Source organism: Oratosquilla oratoria, chromosome 27 (genome assembly GCF_046742065.1).
Source record: "Oratosquilla oratoria isolate Oo_2021 chromosome 27, ASM4674206v1, whole genome shotgun sequence".
Lineage (NCBI taxonomy): Eukaryota > Metazoa > Arthropoda > Malacostraca > Stomatopoda > Squillidae > Oratosquilla > Oratosquilla oratoria.
Genome location: NC_134803.1, coordinates 50,650,774 through 50,667,344, shown reverse-complemented (window position 1 = coordinate 50,667,344; position 16,571 = coordinate 50,650,774). Strand labels below are relative to the sequence as shown.

General features: G+C 37.8%; 1 protein-coding gene across 9 annotated transcripts in view; it reads right to left on the bottom strand.

Annotated features, from left to right (window-relative positions):
- Positions 1-444: 444 nt before the first annotated feature.
- The window catches only part of LOC143040052 (85/88 kDa calcium-independent phospholipase A2-like), a 32,346-nt gene continuing 16,219 nt past the window's right edge, over positions 445-16,571 (bottom strand). For 8 of the 9 annotated variants that reach the window (XM_076210660.1, XM_076210663.1, XM_076210667.1 and 5 more), the window contains 9 exons: positions 16,065-16,190; positions 15,584-15,712; positions 14,574-14,725; positions 13,847-13,993; positions 13,265-13,461; positions 11,873-12,109; positions 10,449-10,548; positions 9,035-9,206; positions 445-8,734 (listed from right to left, as the gene is read on the bottom strand). In XM_076210660.1, the coding sequence (XP_076066775.1) occupies positions 7,955-8,734; positions 9,035-9,206; positions 10,449-10,548; positions 11,873-12,109; positions 13,265-13,461; positions 13,847-13,993; positions 14,574-14,725; positions 15,584-15,712; positions 16,065-16,190 (2,040 nt within the window). In that variant the 3' untranslated portion in view covers positions 445-7,954. The remainder of the gene's footprint in view (positions 8,735-9,034; positions 9,207-10,448; positions 10,549-11,872; positions 12,110-13,264; positions 13,462-13,846; positions 13,994-14,573; positions 14,726-15,583; positions 15,713-16,064; positions 16,191-16,571) is intronic. The other variant, XM_076210668.1, reaches the window with a different exon arrangement.

Here is a 16,571-nt window from a genome sequence, read left to right as displayed (position 1 = left end):
GGGTGGGGGATGGGAGGTGAGGGAGTGTGTGAAAAATAAAATGACGCAGCCCGAAGGGATGTCTCCCCGTCTTCTCCATTTCTGCATGAGGGGACGGAGAGGGCGGGGGAGTCGCCGATTTAATAAAGCGACCTTGCTGTGGATGTGCTGTGTCATGCGACACTGCTTTTGATCCAGTGCAGTGGGCAAGATGCAGTGATGACTCGTCATCCAGGAAGAGCCAAGATAAGAGGGAGGGAGGGGGGTTGGATGGGAGTGGAGTAGGTGGGGATGGAATGGGTGGGAATGGATTTCCTGCCTTTGTTTTTTTTTTGGGGGGGTACCTCCCTTGTAAGGGGGAAGAACCCTTTGGTATATGTATGTGGTTATGTTGATACTGACATATTTACAATCAATCCATTGCTCCAGGTCTCTCATTTGACTAATAAATCACAGGTTATTGGCTTTTTATTTTATTAAATATGAACCTTCCTTTGTGATTACATATAAAATAATTAACTTTGGCAGAGTAGGCTATACTACAATATATTATGCAAAACTATACCTGATGAATTTACATAACAAATCCTACACAGATCATTATTCTCAAAGTAAACAACTCTGAGTTTTCAAACATCTTTCAGAATTAATTGTGAAAATAATCAGAATGTAATATAGTATGCGATAATCCAGCTCTTCATTTACTGAATGTCTCTAAAATGTCTTTTCTTGCTGGTCCTGATAGCTTTTCTAGACTATTCACGTCATCACATATTACCAAAAATACTGTATATACAGCTGCAATGTGGTATCATCGAGAACACACCTGGGTATGTCACATCTGACCCTTATCAATATATTCTTGTAAACACTTCAAAAAACTTAATGTAACATATCAATGTTCAACTAAAATTCCTGGTGAACCTTTACTCGTACACTTAAATATCTTATAGGAACATACATTTTCCACCACTTCCTACCACTCCACAAAATATGCCCATAGTATCATTATTGAGAAGAAAACAAACTCTGGCAAATTAACATCTAAACCCTGTCAAAATATTTGTCAACAATGAAGTAACAATTGTGTAATACATCTTCAGTTCAAGTTGCTGGTGAACCTTTATGAATACAGTTTAAACATCCTATACAAACAGAAATTCCATGACATTTCTCGACACTAGCGATATGCCAAAAATACCATAGATTACAGTAAAATTAATATGTTAACCTAAAACTTTAACATTACTCAAAACTTCCATACTCTAAATGCAAAACAGCAAGGCATAATATGAGATAACTCTAAATTTTATCAAATGAGTAAAAGGGAAATATCTGGTAGTTCACATTATATCTCAAACAAAAAGGTGAAATTGAAAAAAATATATATATAATTAGCAATTTTCCTCCATAATAAATGTCTAACATTTAACTCCAGCACCTCTCCCCCAATAGGGAGGGTTCATCTACTGATCTCCATACAACGACAGATTTCCCCACCAAAGACAAGAGAGTATGCACATTTCTTTACCCCAGTACCTAGATTTCAACCCCCATCCTCTATCCCCACTTCCTGAGAATCTTTAAGAATACGATCACAATAATCAAACTTCAATTTGGTTAAATACCCAGTATACTTGACTAGTTCAATTAAGTTTGAGGCCACTGACCCATATTCAGGAAAAGACTTGACCAATATGTATCAATTCATTGTCCCAATTCCCTTGCAGGAGACTCGGGGGCCTCATGAAACTGGCCATAGCCACCAGTTTAGCCTTAAAGTCACTCAGTGAAGAGAATTTGTGCTGCATTCAGGAAAGAGCAAATATAGGACAGAGTACTGTATGAGTAAAGTGCTTTGTCTGTGGTGGTTACATCAGAGGTAACTGGTGTCTGCTGCCAATTCTATATTGGTACTGTTTTTGTGCATGGTGGTGACTTGAATGTAGGCATGACAATGCAATTCTTGTCTTGGGAGTGTTTGCTCCATTAGGTTGGTTTCTGGGGGAGTTTGGCGAGGTACAGAATTTGAGAATCTACTGCAGGGATCAAAAGATTGTACAATGGAATCTCTCCCCAAGGAACAATACTTTCACCAATGCTAGATAATTTATTCACAAGTGACCTCCCCATACCAAACCCAGAGCTTACCACCTAACAGTGAGATTAAATGGCCAACCTCTCCCACTTGACTAAAACCCTAAAATATTGGACCTCACAGCATTGGCCTTGATACAGACTCCAATTTTTCCACAAATAATCACCACACGGAGAACACTGCCCCATACTCACCCTTGTGGTAATGCTATATTACTTTCAGATCATCTACATGTGTGAGAGCTGTGATATTGTGCTCCAGGTTTGGGGTGGGTAGGTTGTTATGAATAGGTTAAATTGCATTGGTGGTAGTACTACTCCTCTGGGAAATATCTTTTATAGGTAACTCACTTTCCATATGACTTTGCATTGCACAATTTTTAAATAAACCTTATTTTCCCTTTACATGATCCATCTAAAACAACACAAGCATTCCAAATCAAGTCTCATGGGTGGTTCAGTTTCACATAGCAACTGGTAAATATCACTCATGGGTTCACCTCAGGAAGTCCACCACTTTGATCATTCTCACTGCCTTCCTTAGTGATCATTGCTGCCTTGCATCAGTATCAATACCTTATCTACCTTTCCTAATATTATGCATATTATCTCACTTCTTTATTTTCATAACCTTGCTCTACATCATACTTTTATCTCCTCTTTCATTTTCTTCCCTTCATTCATCTCTTCAGCAGTTCTCATCCAATCCTACAAAATTGTCTCGCTATTTTCCACCTGAGCACGTCATCTGGTAAGTCTGAGATTCACAATTCATTTCCCCATCCTTCTCATGCCTCTATTTCAGCTTTGTCCTCCCTTCCCCCCCATACTTTCACTTATAAAGTACATTATAAAACAATGGTAACATAACTACATCACTATTACCTACACGCTGAAAAAATGTCTTTCCTACCTACTTCATAAAGACTTCACTACCCTTAGCAGCTCACCTCTCACCCTGTACCACTTCAGCATCTTTTAAAGATACACATACACATATGCACACATATGTATACACATTCTTCCTTTCAGACCCTTCAATTGAGTACAAAGACACATGTATTTTGAGCCCACATCACTCTACATACTGAATAACTGGAATGCAAACTTATGTACTATCAAGACCTGTGATTAAGCTGCCCTTACATCCTTTCTTCCTAAAAGTATTTGAACAAATATTAGAAAAAAAAATCAGAATGTGCATACAAATAAGCTGTTTCTAATAACAACAGGGAAAGTGAACTGTTTTTCTGATTGGAAGAATTCATCAAAAGATGTAAACAAGTTAAAAAAAATTACATATCAGAAAAAGTAATCAAAAGCTGTACAAACTTGATCACAAACTTCACCAATATGCATGAGGATGCAGTGGCGTAGCTAGTGCCTTTGCCGCCCGGGGCTGCCCTCATGTTTGCCGCCCCTTCTCACAAGGAATTAGATAATTCAATATTACAAATGCACATTTCTACCCATGTATACTCGTCCAATCGGATCGATGTTAACACGCTTGCAAACTGTCACGCTTTATTATGCTTAATAACGTAGAAAAAACTGACATCTATGAGAGACTGATTAACGTAATTTTATATCAATCATACAAGGACCAAAAATGCCGCCCCTCAAAAAGTGCCGCCCGGGGCAGACCGCCCCTACCACCCCCCCTTAGCTACACCACTGTGAAGATGTATACATGGGTCTTATAGACTGGGAGCCTAAGACATAGGAAAGATAGTACAGTACAAGTTTGGAGTCAACCATATTTTTTAAGTGGTTAAGAAAAGATACACTGAAAAATTATGAATGTACAGAACCAAGATTAGGTATTCCAAAAGGAAGTCATTAATTACGCTCATGAGAATCATATTCCATCTTCAAAACCTGCTAAAAACCTCCCTTCCACCTGGCTCCTCTACCCTTTCACATAAGGAGAACTGACAACAGGCAACACTCCTCCTCCTTCCACTACTATAACCTGATGACATACATACAGACAACAATCCAAAGTTTCTTTCCAGAGAGACCTATGGAAAGGCCCAAAGACAGTTGCCAGGTATTGTGGGGCTGTGGGGTTTCCTGTCAATAAATCTTGAGACAACAGTTATTATTGTTATCATTATTATACACTTATAATGTGCACACAACTGATAGTATTAAATAACCCCTTGTCATGGTTTCAAAGCCATCCAGTACGGCAGTTTCTGTCGAGCTGTGTAAGAGTAGGATGAGGGATCATGACCTACACCTACCTAAAATAAAAATAAAAATAAAAAGAGTTCATAACCTCGTATGTGCTGGAAAGAACAATGACATAGTGAGAAGACTGGTTCCAGACTCCCACCTCTCCTGAGAGCTATAAGTACAGTAAGTCCTCGTTATATGGTACATATGCATTCCTGAAAACCTTACTGCAAATTGAAATTACCGTATACCGCACCCATTATAACATGTAATAATAGGATATGGCAGACATACCTTCTCCCTGCTCTTTCCTCTTCAAAACACAAGCGGATACCATATCTGTGAATTTTTCTTACCGTAAATAGAAACAAGGGGGGTAATTACCAAATACCGTAGCTGTGAATTTACCGTATAAAGGATTACTGTATAAGGAGGACTCACTGTATTATCCTGAAGATAACGAGCAGTACCCCTTGCAAGAAGAAAGACTGGAAAAAAACTACACATCCACTCACCCATACAAACACACATCTGAAGGACCATGAAAAAATATAGATTTCCACACTGATGTGTAAGCTCTTGAAATAGTCTAGCAGTTGATATAGCACAAGCTGGAACCATACATGAACTTAAAACAAAATACTGTATAATGATTGGAGAATGAGTGACTAAAAGATGTAAAGAATCAGTTCTGTCATAAAAATGTGTAAACTCTTGGAATAGCCTATGAGATTATACAACACAAGTTGGAACCATATATGAACAAGTTGTGACAACTGAAGAATAAGAGACAAAACCCCACAAGCATAGCTCCCTTCATGTAGATCACAATTAGATAAACACACACACACACACACACACATACACACACATACATACACATACACACACACAATGATACATAATATACATGAACCTACTAATATTGTATGCACACATCAAAATGAAAATAAGCCCTTAACACTCACTTATCTCTAATTGTGCACACCAAAACACAGACAAGCTGCATACATTACACTTGTTACACCATAATTCTAATGTATGCATAATACATATAATATATAGATACCGAAATCATGAAATTCTGCTGAACCATAGTAATAGGACACCAATATATCTTTCAAAATTGATTTATCACTTAAGGCCTCAATTTTTCACAGATATTCAAATATTCATTTCCTAGTTTCACAAAAATTATTTGACAACAGTTCAGGAGAACTCTATAATATATGAATTTCCTTAACCTTATCAACATTTCAGCCCAGGTCTTGCTTCTTATGAAAAACTGGAGGAATCTAAATGATATGACTATTGTCGGGACAGCTACACGATAAATCTAATGGGGAAAATCTAAAGAAAGTAACTTCATTTGTATAGATATGTTCTAAATATTGTTCATCCAGCTCATTCAAAACAAATTAATGATACTGTCATGGTAGATTCTAAGTTGCAATTAAGATAAAGTAACAATTACCATACTGTTAACACAATAGCTGCTACTCGAGTATATGGTTCCTGAAACAATCTTATCTGCACTATTTTCTGCAATGCTTGTTACCGTATTGCAGTTTAATATTTACTACATCTTTATTAAATGCCAATTCTTTTAAATATCTATACCATACTCATATCAAAATTACTTTGAGACTCCAATGCTAGTCTCAGAAAAAATAATAATAATAATAATAATAAGTAGAGTACAATAAATGTTTTGATGAACAACACTAATTTTTTTTTCTTTTTCAACTTAGGAACTGGAATGCTATCATTCAAAACCCTATTTGTCTTTTCTACAAAGCTGACTGTTCGTAAAATGGACAATACTAAAACCGTCTACTAAAATCAAATGATCAGTGACTACACTTACATATGGTGTATAGACAAGTAGTACAGGTGATTGTGCTGTATTGTGATAAATTACATCTATTTTCTGGAAATAATGAAGTTTTCTTTTTTTCAACTTTGATTATTAGCTGCAGTTTCTGCAATGAAATACTAAAAAATTGTACAATAAATAGAGTATATAGCTTGAAATGACTAGACAATAAACTACAAAAGCCTTGATAATGATGAGCTGAATTTCTCAAGTGAATATGTACGGCTTCAAAAAGTGATTAGGAGAATGTAATACCAAATAGCTTTGGCTTAACATGAGCACTACTTTGGTGTTCTTTTTTAACCTGATAGGATAACGTCATGACTTTATGCCTGTCAATATGTATGCACTAGTATGCACTAAATCAGAACACTGCTCAGAGAGTAATCCTATAAAAACATCTGAAAAAGCTTTTGTGCCACACTACATTATAATACCCATGTACAGTATTTAGCATTAAAGTGCAATCAACTGTATGTACTTCTATATTATAAAATAAATAAATTTGCCCTATCTGTATCCCAAGGCATGATGTGAGCACAAGAGGAAGTCAACAGATTTAAAGCAATTCACTGGACCCCAAACTGCCCTTGTGAGTTCTTTCTTTCATGAATGATGTCAGAAAATTACTGAATATTAAATAGAGTCAAATATAAAAAAGCACATAAGCAAGTTATTTCAGACTTTCTGCTGATAAAATCAAGAAATAAGAAAACATGCCACACAATTTTCACACTCTTTACAGTCTGACCATACTCATATAATTAAAAAATCTGAATAGCTGCATCTATCGTTCATGAATGAGTGTGTGCTGGCACAATGCAGTGTTTAATTAAAAGTTTACTTACTTCCTATAACCATCATCTCAATATATGGCAAACAAATTCATTACATGCATGAATTAGTCAACAAAACTGCATCTAAAATATTCCACCCCTGAGAACTCATCCTTAATACATGGAGTTATTCACTGGTCACACATAATGCAATGCAGAGACTTCATTTTCAACAAGAAAATACTTGGAACAAAATTATTTGTGAATAACATTCAAAAATCAAACCCGGCCTCCTCGGATTAAACACCTGTGTGTGTTTCTATATGAGATCCAGATCATATACAATCAAGTCTTCATATCTCAACTATGCACAACACACACTCAATAGCAAATTTTAAACCATACATTATAGGGTCAATGGCTGGAAATCCATTTTTGACCACACAAATATAAATAGAAAACCATTATCTGTTATTTATCCAAAATAAGATCTTTTTTCTTCTCTACTGATGACATATGAATATAAACTTCACATGACTGCTAAAACCGTTCTTATATTTTCTTGAACAGGATGTAGAGCCACTTTCTTAATGTATGTGAGCTTTCATGAACTTTGGCTACTATTCAATTATTTCTTCAGTTTCTTTGGAAGAGAAGAAACTTTTAACATGCACTCATGAACCATGCTCAAACTTTAAAATAAAATATAAACTATGCAAAATTGTCACACTATCTTGGTAGATTTCGGTTATGTCTCTAAATTTTTGTATCTGATTAACTTTTTAGGCTTGAGTACCCAATGGATAAAAAACCTTCAATCATAGTAACCAAACTATAAATATCCAGTTTTTGTCAATTTTTTTTAAATACTACTGAACTAGGAATTAGTAATAGTGCACACATCACATAGTTCAAACACTCCAAAGTAAAAATCAAATAGACTGATATCTAGTCAATATGAATTATTTATATCATCATATTCAACCTGGTTAACGATGTTTTAAAAAATACAGAAGCTGACCAGTTTACAAGATTCTAATATTCTCACCTATTCTATACTACTTAGCTTTGCAGAATCATTCTCTTCCTTTGGTACTCCATCAGACGTATCACCATCTGTTGGAGAGGCATCTGTTACGCCATCTGTCTGAGACTGAGGTTCTTCATCGGTCGGAAAATAATCAGATTCTGGTGACTCAGGGCTTTCACCTGACTTACCTTGTTGATCTGACTTCCCAACGTCAGCATCCACAAGACTACTAGACGACTCTGATCCACTTGCATCTGTTCGTGATACCAACTGCTCACTTGGCGTGTTTACCGGAGAAGAGGGAAGTGGGCTGGGAGCACTGCTCATAGAATCAACTTCTGATTTATCGGATTTAATTTTATTTTTTTCCTTCTGGCTTTTCTTTATGCCTCTCCTGGGTGTGCACGGTGTATTTGAGTGAGACGAAGCATTACTTGAGGAACTGGTTTTTCTATGGCACGGTGTAGGTGGGGGAGAGGAAGCAGTTACGGTAGGAAGAAGAAGAGGTTTCAGCATATTGAGAGTCTTGACTTGTGATGTCATGTATGCTCTTGTTTCCCACATCATACGAATCAACAAACTGTCATCTTGTTCATCTAATCCAATTTCTTCAGACATTTGCGGATTAAACCTAAAGTAAGGAACATGGATGTTTGAGCACCATGCCCTAGCTCTATCTACTAGACGCCCCTCACTAGCACAGGCTTGCTCCACCATCAAGTTGAACATGTTGTAAATTGACTGGAAACTCTTCCGTAGATCTAAAAGACTTGGCATTGTGAGATCAACATTATCAACCTGAAAATACCATTAAAATATTTAAAAAAAAAAAAACACTCATCAATACAGTATATGCATCAAACACATCAAGTGACAATGACATAATATAGAGTTATATCAAGGTGTGATGCCCTCAGTGTCATAGACATGAAAACCTGATAAAACCATTATTCACGAGGAACATAAAACTGAGGTGTGCAAGCCACCCTAAATTGGAGTGTTCCAAAGAGGTTACAGCAAATGGTCAATGAAATTATTTCAGTTCTCGGAACAATATAGAAAACAAATGTGATTAGTACACTGCATGTGCATACATACCTGCTGAACAGGAGCTTTCCCGCAACCAAGTGATACTACAACAGTTGGAGTAAATACTTCACTTTCCCGTCCAACAGCTCTCGCTGCCATATTCCACTCTTCGATCTCCGTCAAGGTGTCAAGTACTGGATTATTGGCTATAAGTCCACCATCCAAAAATTTTTCTGAGGCACTGGAATTATAACAGAAAATGCTTCAATGCACGACAACATCTGACCTATCAAATGGCTAGTGACCAGTTTATTTTACTTCATATTTTTTAATTTATCCCCAAATACCTATTTCTCATATCACTTTTCATTCAACCCAGACATTGATCGAACCTCCTTTACTCTATAATTTACCTCCATTTCCACTCCTCCACCCTACCCATACATAAGCTGAACACCCATGAACCACACAACTCTGAAGCAGCCCTATATTCACCTCAAAGCACTCACTCTCATCAATCCTTCCCCTTACACATGCTCTACTGACTGATGATAATGATTTGGTTTATCGTCACAAACTCCCACTATCAAGAGGCTAGGATGGTGCCCCTTGCATAGGACTTTGTAGTATAGAATTTAATTAACCATGCCCTTGGTTCAACTCACCAGTAGCAGGGTTCAAACTGCCATCACCTCGACCTTTGTAGTAAGTAGTGATGCTTTAACCCACTCACCCAGCAAGAATGCCCTGCTACTCATGTGAAAACTTTTGACCACCTTCAACACTTACCCCTATTCCACACATTTGCAATACACTCCACAATGTATTTCTGTCAACTCTGTCATATGCCTTCTTCAAGTCCATGAAAGTCCAAGAAATATTCTTACCTTTTGTCAAATAATTTATTTTTACAAACCTGCTTTTATACAAATACTTGATCTATGCACCCTCTTCCTCTCCTTCACCCACACTGCTCTTTTCTAATTACTCCCTCCATTTCCCTCCTAATCCTCTAAATTAACACATGCCCATACACCATACCAAGCATACTCAAGAGTTCGATCATGTGCTGATGATTCATAGTTCCTGAAGAGGACCACAATGGAAATAAGCTTACATGCTTTTTTTGTGTTATCCTCGGCATTTGTAATTGTTATTTCGAACTATGTGTTCTTTTCTTTATCTGCACTTCATGTATATTGATTCAATACCAAATAAAATTATTATTATTATTATCATGATCCCTCAAAAACTACTACATTCATACATGTCCTCTTTACCTTTGTATAGTTAAACTATACATGCACTACTCCAATGCATGAGTACACTTCCATCCCTTGAAACACACATTTAAGGGAAGGTAAGGTTGCTAGCTTTAATACTCCCCATTCCTTTTAAATGATATGCAAGGAGCATGTGGGTGGTATTCCTATTGACCCTAATCCCAAGATACAATAGATAAATCTTGATTAAATTAATTTACCTGAAGTACGTTGGCGCAGCACCAGAGCTTCTAGCTGCATGCCAAAGTTTTTGCTCAGCAGGTAGGAATGTCTTCATAAAACACGGATTTTCTTCAATCCCTATTAAGAAAAGGATTTGTTATTTACCACTGCGATATATGTGACCCATTATAAAAGACACTCGATCATCTCAATGAAAAATCAACTCGTGTTTTTCCACTCACTATACCAGCTGTCGAGAACTAATCAAGAATCAATTCTGAATGACGTTTACTTAATACAGAATGGGATGGATGCCTGAGGTGATGGGGGCCTTGGGCACATGAGGAATGTCTTTTGAGCAGAGAGGGCAAGAGAGAGAGGTGTGAGTGGAGAGTGGTTATGAACGGATGATAAATGGATGTGGCCTAAAGGGATTTCTTCTCGTCTGCTCCATAAATTTTGGAGTGGATGAGGGAAGAGGGTCACCACATAGTGAGACAGTGAGGATAAATCCGCTTCAACATTCTGGCCCTGCTGTGGAGGTGCTGTGTCTTCCCGCATTGCTCCTGACCTCAGTATAAGACAAAGGGACAGGAATGGCCCTTTGTCCAGAAGAAGCCAAGATAAAATGGTAAAACAAATGTGTAAATCCATGTGAACAAGTTGCATAAACACAGCAAAGGAAACATGGACTGGAAGTGAAGCGTTTATTGCTGACATTTCGTCTATTGGCTTTCTCAAAGTCAATAGACGAAACATCAGCAATAAACGCTTCACTTCCAGTCCATGATTCCTTTGCCGTGTTTATGCAAACAAATGCATGTTGGATGGATACGGGATGGGTGAAGAGACGGTGAACGCTTTGGTTTCCCACTTCCCTTATAAGGGGGAAAGGGCTTTTTGGTACATGTGTGTGTAAGTTTAAGGGGAAGAGGTAGAGAAACTCCTCAAAGGAAAGACATGGACAACATTCATGGTTTAGTTTAGTTTTTTAGTTTTTAGTTTTTTTCAAGAAGAACTTCATCTCTACATCTTTTTAGATTACAAAATAAATACAAATATTATATACAGACATGCACATGCATGCATGGGTGTGTACATGTGCATGCCGGCTCGACGTTGCAGTGGTAGCGTTCGTAACTGCTAACCCAGCAGTCCAAGTTCAAATCCCGCCCAGGACTGAAATAATTTCAATATCACTGCGCTGCAAGCTGTTACTCCAACTCTCGTGCACATAGAGTTGGGGTGTGTGTGTGTGTGTGTGTCTGATCAGAGCATTACCCACAGACTGGTCATACATGAGCTCCAAGCTCTCATCTGGGAGGGTAGTGGCTGCCAATCACAACTCCAACATGTAATCCAAGACCATGGTGAATCACACACACACACAGGACAGCACCTTCTATGAGACAAAGAAAAAAATAATGTGATCTCAGAGTAACACAAAAGAAAATGCTCAAACCTAAAACGTGTGCCGGTGATTCATAGTTCCTGAAGAGGTGAAGATCAGGAGGTAATCGATCAGCCAGTGTTGATGTCACCATGACCCGAGGTGACTTAATGCCGCTCATAGTGGTTTCCTCTCCAAATTCTTTCAGCAGAATTTCTTCCAGTTTCCCAGCATCGTATGGTCGCCCACCAACAAAGACCCTTTCTTTCAGGTTGTAATAAAGGGCTTGCACACTTTCCACTGATTTACCTAGATAAGAAAAAAAGGAAAACAGTTTCCTCAATACATGAAAATATACAAATCTTCCTGTGGATTATAATCATCACTTAAGAAAAAAAAAAAAAAAACATTAGATGACCTTGCTGTGGATGTGCTAAGTTTTGCTGCATTGTATGAGAAATAAATTGACGCAGCCCGAAGGGATTTCTACCCATCTTCTCCTTTTCTGCATGAGGGGACAAAGAGGGAAGGTTGCCGAATTAATGAAGCAGCCTTGCTGTGGATGTGCAGTGCCGCAAGACACTGCTTCTTACCCAGGGCAATGGACAAGATGCAGGGATGACCCGTAATCCAGGAGGTGCCAAGATAAGAGGGAGGGAAGAGGGTAGAGGGGAGTGGAGTATGTAGGGGATGGAATGGGTGGGAGTGGTTTCTATGCCTTTGTTTTTTGGCTACCTCCCATGTAAGGGTGAAAAAATCCTTGGGTATATGTATGTATGTATGCTTCTGCCCCATGCAGTGGTCAGGCTAAATAGTTGACCCTTCATCCATGAGGAGCTAAGAGGAAAACAAGGGAGGGGAGTGGGTGCATGGCTTTGACTTGGCTACCTCCTTTATAAGAGGGAAGAAGCCCTTGATATATAGATAGATTAGATGGAAGATTTCCTGAAGGGCACTACACTAAAGGATAAGATGTCAGGATGGAGGACAGTGACTAGTGGAGTTCCACAGGAATCAGTACTGACAACTGTGATGTTCTTTGTCTACATGAATGACATGATGGAAGGTACATGCTACACCAACATATTTGCAGAAAACACAACATTCATAAGAAGAGATATTATGTTCTGTATTTTCTAGTTAGTGACTGCATCTGGGACTATTTTTTCTGCTACCAGGCAGAGTCTCTGTTGGTACTATTTTAATACTGGCTGGGCAGTGTGTCTTAGAAGGATGTTCCTTTCTAGATTTATGTTGGAGATAACTAATTCAGTATGTCATGAACTGGTCCTAAAATTATGTTTCTTTAGTAATTTGTGTTTGTATGTGTAAGATGTAGTCACTGATATGTTCAAAAGCAATACATGGCCAAAAAAAGTTACCTATCCATGAGTCTTGTTTACCTGAGTTTTTAATGAATAGTGGTACGCAATGTATTGTACACAGTATATGATAAAAACATACCTGTAGCTAGCATAAGTGCTAAGAATCCTCCAGTGCTTGTTCCTGAGATCCAATCAAAACATTCAGATATAGGTTTGCCTAAGCTTTCTTTAATAGCAAACAGCATCTGTGTTAAAACTAGTCCTTTGATTCCTCCACCATCCAGACAAAGCACTCTACCCTTGCCTCTTGCTCCTGGATTGTTCTGAACCTGCCATCTAATAATACAAAGAAAAATTATCACTCTTATGAAATAATTACGAAAGCTGTCTTAAAATGGGTTCCTAACAAATTAGTCAATTTTTGCCATCCTTGGTGTGCCAACTACCAAAGAGATACTGCACCATGACGACTGATGACGAACAAAACTTTTCATGAACCCACTACTGGGTCTAAAAAGGATCTAATCATAAGAGAAAGCATTTCTATCTTTGACCATGTATCTAATTTCAAGTTTCAAAATAAATATCAAACTAATGCAGAGTGCTGCTAAAAATAATCCCATGGTTTTGTGACATTAAAAACTATCTCATCACCCACAAAAATGAACTAGCATACAACACACATTAACTCAATATCATAACTTATTAAGTCCAGACTTACCTAATACCATCTGCTATCTGTTGTTTACTAAGCATTTCATCCATAACCCATCGAGACCTCAGCAATGGATTTTCATACAATGGAACACCATTAAATGATCCCTCATCCATACAGCCATCCGTACATGAAAACATCTTCACTCGACACCTGCAATCAAAAACAGAGTACTATAAATACCAAAGAACCTTCTAAGGGAGTTAACCAAGTCAAATGCACATACCTACTCTACCCTGAATAGTATTACAGATAATAAATCAGTGAATAAATATAGGCAAGCTAATCATAAAGGAATGATGAGATGCAGTTGTACTTTTGCTATCCCTCTTTTCTGCTGCCCCCTTAAACCTAAAAAAAGACATTGAAAGAAAAAACCCAAGGTAAGGGAGGTCAACAGGATAGTGGATTTAAAGTGGAATAGATGTCTGGGGAATTTTCAAAATAATACAAAAATACTTTGGACAGAAGTGGAAAGAGTGCGAGGAGACAAGCCAGGTTGAGAGAAGATGAAGGGTGATGATGGACAGATACTAATGGAAATAAAGGCAGTGAGGGGAAGATGGTGAGAGCATTACTAAGAGTTGTTGAGTATCACAGAAATTAGAAGGGATTTGGCAGTGGCAATGGGAGATCCCAGGAAAATGATTGTAATAGAAGAGGAGAATGATAGGAAAAGATGAGATATAAAGAAAGAGATGAGAAGCTCAAAATAACTAAAGAAATCAAATACCTTTGAGCTCCAACTGTGTGCAACAAATATATAACCTTGTCTCTTTCAGCTATTTTGGTTTTGTCATCTAATCGATGAGTAGCAGCCATATGTCTTGCAGTTTCACCACTTTTATTGACAGCGTTGATATCTGATCCAAATACAATCAAGGCCTGCAAGAAACGGTTTCTTCAGCAATTGTTTTTAAATAAGTGTTTTGTAAATACTTGGGTACAGACTGCACAATTCATATGCCTATGGGTCTTCTCCAAAAGAGACCTGGGGCAACAGATTGATTAACTGAACCAGAGTCCACCAGCAATTTTTATGTTTTGGAGATTAATCAGTACAGAACAAAGCCCGCCTATTCCTTGCATGTCACAAAAGGCATACTAGAAAGGATAGGAAGTATCACAGGTGTAAGAAATACTTATGAATCTGTTAGAGTACTTGGACCCAGTCCTAAAACTAAGAGTCAACCTCTCAGGGATGCATCTCTTAACCCCTTCAATACGGGCCAAAATCTCGCGGGCAGCATTAGCTGCCAGACATGCGATGTTGCGTCATAATACTCGCATTATAAAAAATAAAGTTACCGCTGTATTGCTCATTCTCTTTCACCCGTGAATTTTGATAACTATAGAAAATATGATGAAGCCAGTTTACAAAGTATGGGGGTCACGCAGGTACAACTACAATATATATAATCAAGACGCCGACATCTGCATCCTCACGTACCCACTTGCTCCCATGACGCCTACATAGGCATCATCGTATCGAAGGGGTTAATGAGATGAGGGGCTTGAGAGGTTTTGAAATTGAAGGAGCTCTACTGTCTATCTTGCTAGACCATCACAAGCATGTGACCATTACTGGTCCCAAAATATATCAATGTATGTATAATACAAAACTATACAAGTGTACAATCAAGACCTTGTCACACAAGATAGAAGACTACATTGTACAACATCTATGTAAGAACAAACACATACAACCATTAATTATGTATGTCCCTCTTCTCATTACCTTACCTGAACCATTGTAAGGGAACACTGTGAAGCTGCAAGATGCAAAGGTGTATTGCCTTCATGATCAATCAAATTAGCGTTAGCTCCTCGGCTTAACATTGTGACCAAACACTGAACTCGATTCCTCAGAACCTGGATAATAGGAACAAAACAAGACTTATGTAGTTTGAATATATGATGGACTGTGATGATAAGACATGGTGAAACACATGACAGATACAGAATTTACAAAATAAACAATATAAAAATACATATATACATACATATACCAAGGGTTCTTTCCCCCTTAACAGGGAGGTAGCCAAAGTCAAAATGCATAATTCCACTCCCTCCTATTTCATTACCATCCATCACCCACCCTTCCCTCTCATCTTCATTAAATATAAAAATAATAACAATTAAAAAAAATAATATCATACACAACATACATATACAGATCATCTTCAGAGGTAAAATCATCTTAAACAGCCATCTATCGACTTACCATAACGTGAAGGGGGCTTTGATTGCTTGTATTGGTAAGATTAGTGTCACAGCCTATATCCAAACAAATTTCAGTCATTTCTCTTGTCTTGACCCAGTGTAGCAAGCTTCCACCTTTACTTAGATCCTACAAGGTTATGAAAAATAATCAGTCTACAGTTTGGTGCAAACAAAAAATGTATTGCTGAAAGAGACAGAGAGGTAATTTTCACTGAATGCATGTATGGTGTGTCTTAAGGGGACCCCGCCCCCAGATTTAAGAAAAATTCGATTTTTTTTTTTTTATTGCATAAATACATAGTAGGGATCTTGCTCTAGATGCTGGTAAAGTGTTTTTATCGTACCGCCATTTTTAAAGGGTTTAAAGGGCCTACCCTCCCTCCCCCCGGCAGCCACATGCTGCGCACGACCATTGTTTACATACGTTTTGACCATATTTTACCCTATTTTTTTGCGTTTGATACACTCATAAAGTTTTCTCTTACGTCCGGCATGCATGTGAGTATGT